This window comes from Adiantum capillus-veneris, chromosome 17 (assembly GCF_014529385.1).
Source record: "Adiantum capillus-veneris isolate H3 chromosome 17, ASM1452938v2, whole genome shotgun sequence".
NCBI lineage: Eukaryota > Viridiplantae > Streptophyta > Polypodiopsida > Polypodiales > Pteridaceae > Adiantum > Adiantum capillus-veneris.
In genome coordinates this window covers 146,020,095-146,027,067 of record NC_140947.1, presented here as the reverse complement: position 1 = coordinate 146,027,067, position 6,973 = coordinate 146,020,095, and the positions used below count along the sequence as shown (strand labels likewise).

The window sequence follows — 6,973 nt, the reverse complement described above, 5'->3', positions numbered from 1 at the left end:
GCTTCCATATCTGTTTTTGTTTAGGTTGGTGATGGTGCGATTTAGAGTTTGGTTTCGTGCTTTGTACCTTTGAAGCTACCGCTATTGGTTTTGATTGGATGGGTTGGTCCAATGGTGGTTGCTTCCCCTTCTCCTTCCACACTGTCAGCCACTTGCAATGCAATTGGTGGACCTGAAAGAGACATGCAGCCCACCATCCAAAAAATGCAAGTCCATTAGTCAGCAGTCGAATGGAACTTTAAGAAGCTTGCACATGGCCCGTCTTTGCTTACAATCCTTCCTTTCTTCTCTTCCGTCCTCTCTGGTTGTAGGCAGTGAACTTCCTTTGGCTACGAGACAATGTGCTATGCCTCGGGCGCAGTGATGTGGTTGTCAGTGAAGTGAGCAACCAATGGAGTGATGCCTAGCTCAAGCACGTCCATTGCGCCTGCATGAAACCACAGCTATGCAGACTCTTAAGCCTTCAATTTTTTTCTTTTTTTTGCAAAACTCACAATTGTGAGTGATTGTATTATAAAGTCACCAACAAATATACAAATGATCCTCAAGCTCAGGCTAAGCCTTGAGGGATAGAGGGTTACATCCGAGGTTAAATACAAGTACCTAGTAGATTACTATTGTGAACAACCCAATTCTTTACAAAGCAGGACTCGATTGGATGGCGAGGGTTGCCCTAAGCCAATTATTCGAGTTATGCCTTTTACTTACCACATATATTATCTCCTTGCTTTCTTGAACAATCTTTGAAAAGCTAGCCACAGAGAGCTCGCTATCAAAATCACTATCTGACAATTTGAGTACAAATAAGAAGTGCAGAACTTCGAAACTGTTTTCCACCAAGGCACAAATCCCTCTTGAAAAACCCTATCTTCCATGTCCTCTGTATCCATTTGCACATCTTTCCTGCAAGGCCTCTGATAGCCGGGCATTCCAAGAAAGGTGGCCGAGGTCTTTGCTAGCCAATTTGCATCATGAACATCTATCGAGTCCTATACCACGGGCTTGAATCTTGACGTGTGTCGGCTAGGGCCCCCACAATATCTTCCACATAAATATCTTCATAAACTGAGGCCACCGTGGATGCCAGAAGTTCTTCGTTTCCTCTACCCTCTTAAGCCTTCAATTTTAATAAATAGATAGATAGATAGATGTGAAAATGATCTCGTACGAAGGTCTTAGATTATGTAAAGCCAACCCCCCCCCGCCCCCCCCAATAACAATTAAGAAAAAAAAAAAAAACCGCGTTCCCACCGCTAGCAGGCCTAGAAGACGCCATCGAGACTGTCTCTTGCCCGTCCGATGATACAGTGGACTTGCGCTGTTCCCTCGCTTGTCGAGATGATGCAATGCCATCTGAATGCCAAGCTTAACAAGAAAGGTAGTATGCCCATTTGGGTGGAGTTCTTACTGTTTTTCCTTGAGAGACGAAACGCAATGCTTGATTTGCCTTCTTTGACAGAAGAGGCAGGCACATTCATGGCACCATATTCTCGACTCTTGCGACAGGTGTGGCAACGCAAGAGAGGTTGGGTTTTGAAGCTAGTTGCCATGTTCAAGTCTCGCCATCTTCTTGAGGCTGAAGATGTAAGACTGATCCTGAAATGGTGTTTTTCTCGTCAAATATCAGAGATCAAAACCCTCTCTGCGAGAGGTGGCTTACCCAACTGGAATCGAGTGTCAATCTCAGAACCATTTGGTGTAACAAAAGAACAAGGAAAAAGAAGTAGGAGCAACTACACCCAATGACGATGCCTGTTGCTGAGTCTAAGTTTGTTGGTTTGAGACAGTATCCTCTCACTTCCACGGTTGAGGAGCTTTTAACCATCCTGCAGCAGTGCAGATTTGAGAAGAATGTTCCTCTTGCCTTGTACTTGCATGCCCATTTATGTCAAAGTGGTCTTGATTCTCAGACGACACTTGGAAATTACCTTATATCCCTTTTACTAGATGTTGAAAGATTGTGCCTCGCCCAGCAAGTTTTTGAGAAGCTGGTGCTCAGGAATGAGTCGTCTTGGAACCGCCTAATTCTGGGTTATTTTAATCAAGGAAAGTCAAGGCAAGCTATTCTTTTGTATGAGAGAATGCTCAAATCTGGTTATTGTTGTCTCAATGAGTATGCTGCTGTCGCTTTAATGATGGCTTGCGTTGAAACGAACGATTCAGAAACAAGCCAAGCAATATTTGTAGAGATTGCCAGGCAAGGGTTGATGGAAAGAAATGTCTATATTGGCAGCACCCTTGTAGATATGTATGCCAATTGTCATGAGGTTGCACTAGCACAAGAAATCTTTGACAAACTCGGGGCACGAAATGTTGTTGCTTGGAATGCCTTGATTTCAGGTTACATCAACAACGGTTGTGGTGAAGAAGTATTAAGTTGTCTGCAAAAGATGGAGCCCGAGGGTATTGCCCCAGATGTTGTCACTCTTGTTTGCAGTTTGAAAGCTTGTGGCACTTTAGGATGCCTAAGCAGAGGAGAAGAGTTACATATTGAGATTGTGAAAAAAGGTCTACTAGAAGGCAGCGTTTTTGTGGGAAGCAGCTTAATCAATATGTACATCAAGTGTGGAGCCTTAGAAACAGCCCGTGCAGTATTTGAAAAGCTTGCTACATGCAATGTAGTCATGTGGAATGCCTTGATCTCAGGCTATGCCGAGAGCAGCCAAGCTGAAGAATCACTTGATTGCTTCAAGCGAATGCAGGGTGAGGGATTTTGTCCAGATGAAGTTACGTTTATTTCTACCTTAAAATCATGTCGCCAAATAGGTTCAATTGAGATGGGTCAGAAAATTCACCGTGATATTCTCATGAAAGGGATGGAAAAAAGCCCTCTCATTGGTGGCAGTTTGGTGGACATGTATGCCCAATGCGGGTTGCTTGTTCATGCAGAGATTGTCTTTGGCAAGCTTCCAATCAAAGATGTAGTGGTCTGGACTGCTTTGATTGCAGGATATGTGGAGCATGCGGATTGTGCAAATGCTGTTCGTGTTTTTGCCAAGATGCATTCTGAGAAGATCTCTCCAGGCGTCGTCACGTTTTCCTGTGTCTTGAAAGCGTGTAACAAAGAGGGAGACAGACTTAAGGGACTAGCGCTACATACTGAAGTTATCAAAAAAGGCCTGGAAAGAGAATCTCTGGTGAGTAGGAGTCTGGTGGACTTTTATGCTAAATGTGGTTTACTCACAGAAGCAGAGAATGTACTCAACATTTTTTCACATCAGGACGTTTTCTGTTTTAGTACATTGGTTGTTGGATATATTGAACAGGGGCTTAGCATAGAAGCCCTGCAAAGGTTCAAACGCTTGCAGCAAGAGGATGCTGCTCCAGATGTTGTCACTCTGGTTTGTGTTTTGAAAGCATGTGGCATGACTGGAGCTGTAGATGATGGTCAAGAAATACACACTGACTTATGCAAGAAGGGGTTGGAAAGTGACCCCTTTGTCAGCAGCACACTGGCTGATATGTACAGCAAATGTGGCTTCTTTGCAGATGCAGAGAAAATAAACAATAAGACCATAGCCTCATGGAATGACCTAATATCAGGTCTTGTGGATTATGGGCAAGATGAAGAAGCGCTCAACTGCTTTAGACAGCGGGAACATGAGGGCTTCTTTCCAGATGCACTTACGTTTATCTTTAGTCTGAAGGCTTGTTGCAATTTGGGAGCAACGGTTGACGGACAAATCATTCATGCTGAGCTTGTCAACAAAGGGTTAGAAATGGATTTGCTGATTAGCAATACCCTACTTGATATGTACGCCAAGTTTAACTGTCTTGCAGAAGCACTCGATGTGTTTAACAGGTGTGCGTCCAAAACAGTTGTATTGTGGACTGCGCTGATTGCAGGCTGTATTGAGAATGGCCACGGTGAGCAAGCACTCTATTATTTTGATCACATGCAGCGAGCAGGTGTTCCTCCTAGTGATGCAACATTTTCATGTGTCTTGAGGGCTTGTGGCACTGTCAAAGCCATGGAAAAGGGAGAGAAGATACTAACAGAAATTTTGAAAAAGGGTATGCTAGAAGATAGTATCTCCCTTGGTAGCACTGTGGTGGATATGTACTCAAAGCAGGGATATCTTGCAAGGGCTCACAATGTCTTTAGCAAGCTTCCTGTCCAAGATTCTGTTTCTTGGACAGTATTAATCACGGGTTATGTTGAACACGGAGCTTGCGAGATTGCGCTTAGTTGTTTTGAGCAGATGCAACATGGGAGGGTTCTTCCGATTGTCTCCACTTTTGTTTCTATCTTGAAGGCCTGTGGTCGTATAGGAGCTCTGGACAAAGGACAAAATATACATTCAGCGATAGTCAGACGGGGGATTGAAAAAGAGTCTTACATTGGTAACACACTGGTGGATATGTATGCCAAATGCGGTCTGCTTGCAGAGGCGAGGGAGCTGTTCAATGGACTTCCTGCTCAAAGTGTTGTGTCCTGGACTGCACTTATCAAGGGATACATGGAATTTGGGAGCAGTGAAGAGACCTTGTTATGTTTGGAGCAGATGGAGCAGGAGAAAGTATCACAGGGCCCTGTTGCTTTGGTTGGAAGTTTGAAAGCTTGTGGTAACATAGCTGCCTTAGCTAGGGGACGGGAAATACATTCTCAGATTGCGAAGAAAGGATTGGATGGAGATCATCTGGTTGGAAACACCTTAATCGATCTATACGCAAAGTGTGGTGCACTAGCCGAGGCAGAAGATATCTTTTGCAGGCTTTTGACAGGGGATGTACTGTCATGGACATCATTAATTATAGGTTATTCACAAGCAGGATTGAGTGAAAATGTTATTTGTCTCTTTCATAGTATGCTGGAGGAAGGAGTAGAGCCCGATGCTACTACATTTCTTGCCATTCTCAATGCACTGAGTCATACAGGGTTAGTTGACAAGGGTCAAATGTACTTTGAAATGGTTTGCAGCATTGATGGGTTTGTCCCAAATCTTGAGCATTATTCTTGTCTTGTCGATCTCCTAAGTCGTGCAGGACTTATAGAGAAGGCTGTGAAACTGATCATGGAGATGCCAGTGCATCCTGGTATGGTAGTGTGGCTGACTCTTTTGGGGGCCTGCAGAAAATTGGGCAATCTAAACTCTGGGAGGGATGCATTTCTGCATGCAGTAAATTTGAATAAAAATGACTCTGCAGCATATGTCTGTTTAGCTAACATCTATGCCGATTGCGATGGCGCAGATGGTGAGGAGAGGGTTATTGAGGTTCAGAATCTAGCGGAAATACGAAGGCAAGGGTGCGGGTAATGCATCTGTTCAACAAGTTGTATGCACACATCCTGTTTCAAGCTCTTTCTACAACGTCCCGGTCTTCTACCCTTGTTTACCTTGACCTCTCTTCACCGAGGAGAACCCTGTGGAAGAAAGGTTTGTTAGGAGTGTTGGCAAGCCTTGCACCTCCGAAATTGTATTGTTTGGATTTTGGAAATTGGCAGTGACAAGGTGGAAAAGAGCTAAATCATGTTCAGCCATCCATCCTTGGCCCTGTAATATATTTTTTAAGAGCTTCCTAGAGCCATGACATTAGAACTTTCCAGTCTTCTTGCAGTGCTTTTCATGTACAAGGTGAACTACGACAGTTGCCTTGCGCCTAGAGGCTGGCTCAAGATTAGCTCGGCAGTGTGACCCAAATTATGAGTAGGTGCAAATGAGCCATTAGACAAACAAATAAGTCAATAAAGACCCATATAGAGATGATCTCTCTCTCTCTCTCTCTCTCTCTCTCTCTCTCTCTCTCTCTCTCTCTCTGTGTCAATGATCTTTTGGTAGCCCAATTAGAGAGGGACTCATAGCTGAGTCAGGAGTCTAGAGAGGCTTTGAGATTACTCTGGGAGCTCAATACCCCAGCATCAGTTACCTCCCTTGATGCGTGGGAGCAGTTCGTTGTTGAGCTTCACACAATCTCAGGGCCCCTCATTCCAGCTTCTCCGAGCCTTGTCTTTCTATTTTCTTCAGACTACGGCAGAGGATGTATGACTTGGGAGTACCCAAGCCAGATTTTTTAGGGGGATTACTGCATGTCATCAGACAGTGGACTTCCAAGTGACTCCACCATCGGAGTGAAGCAGGGATGTTCGATGTTACCCACACCCTTTGGCTTACACACTGATGAGGTTGCTGTCTAGGAAATAGAGGAGCACTATCTGGCAATATTTGGAAAACCACTCTATTTATATGCTTCTGATGTTGTATTGATGGCCGACTCCTCAGAGGGCATGAAGAGGCATGTTAATGCATTACACTCACTTAGACTTGACAGTGGCTTAGTTGTAAATTTTTGGAAAACCACGGTGATGGTGTTTAACACTAGCCCACAGTGGAGGAGGAGATTGGCACCGCAGTTCAATGATAGAGAAGACAGCACTCGTCATAGTGGAGGAGCTCTCTAGATCAGTATCATTTATCCATAGCCTATGGGAGCTAGTGAGACAGCACTATTGAGGATTCATTTACTATTGCCTGAGATATATGGATGATTACCTTTTTACACCAGCTACAGATAAGAGGCCAGGAGATAAGCAGGAGTTCCTAGAGCGACGCATATTCCAGATATGTGGATTATGACTGGAGAGCGCGCAACGACTGTTTTGAAAGTGTCAGCCTCATTATAAAGGGAGAGGACGTCGCCATCGTCATTTCAGGGAGGGCTATGGACCACTCTCTAGAGTCAGACACTAACCATATCTGGGATGACTTGGTTTGCACTTGCTAGAGATATGTGGACTCAGGGAGATACGTTTTGAGGGGAAGCCTATACTGGTGCATAGAGGCCCAATACAGACGAAGGTGAGACATGTACAAAGGAAGGATATAATAGAGATGCTCCCTTTGAAAAACAAATAGATATGGCTTGACAATAGACAAACACTTGCATCATTATGGCATAAGAAGCCAACATTGCTAGTACAATAAAAGTGATTACCATTAGATGTATTTGCAAGGAGAAAATGAGCTGATATCAT

The 6,973-nt window shown here is 44.1% G+C and overlaps 1 protein-coding gene across 2 annotated transcripts; it reads left to right on the top strand.

Annotated features, from left to right (window-relative positions):
* Window positions 1–1,223: 1,223 nt before the first annotated feature.
* LOC147438275 (pentatricopeptide repeat-containing protein At2g33680-like) lies at window positions 1,224–5,525 on the top strand. Of its 2 annotated transcripts, none has more exons than XM_086487575.1 (3): window positions 1,224–1,378; window positions 1,460–1,525; window positions 1,628–5,525. In XM_086487575.1, exon 3 carries the CDS (start codon window positions 1,743–1,745, stop codon window positions 5,256–5,258), a length of 3,516 nt encoding a protein of 1,171 aa, XP_086343701.1. In that variant the 5' UTR covers window positions 1,224–1,378; window positions 1,460–1,525; window positions 1,628–1,742; the 3' UTR covers window positions 5,259–5,525. The 2 variants fall into 2 exon arrangements, with proteins under 2 accessions (XP_086343701.1, XP_086343702.1); XM_086487576.1 differs by having other exon boundaries at window positions 1,230–1,378; window positions 1,463–1,525.
* The last annotated feature ends 1,448 nt before the right edge of the window (window positions 5,526–6,973 follow it).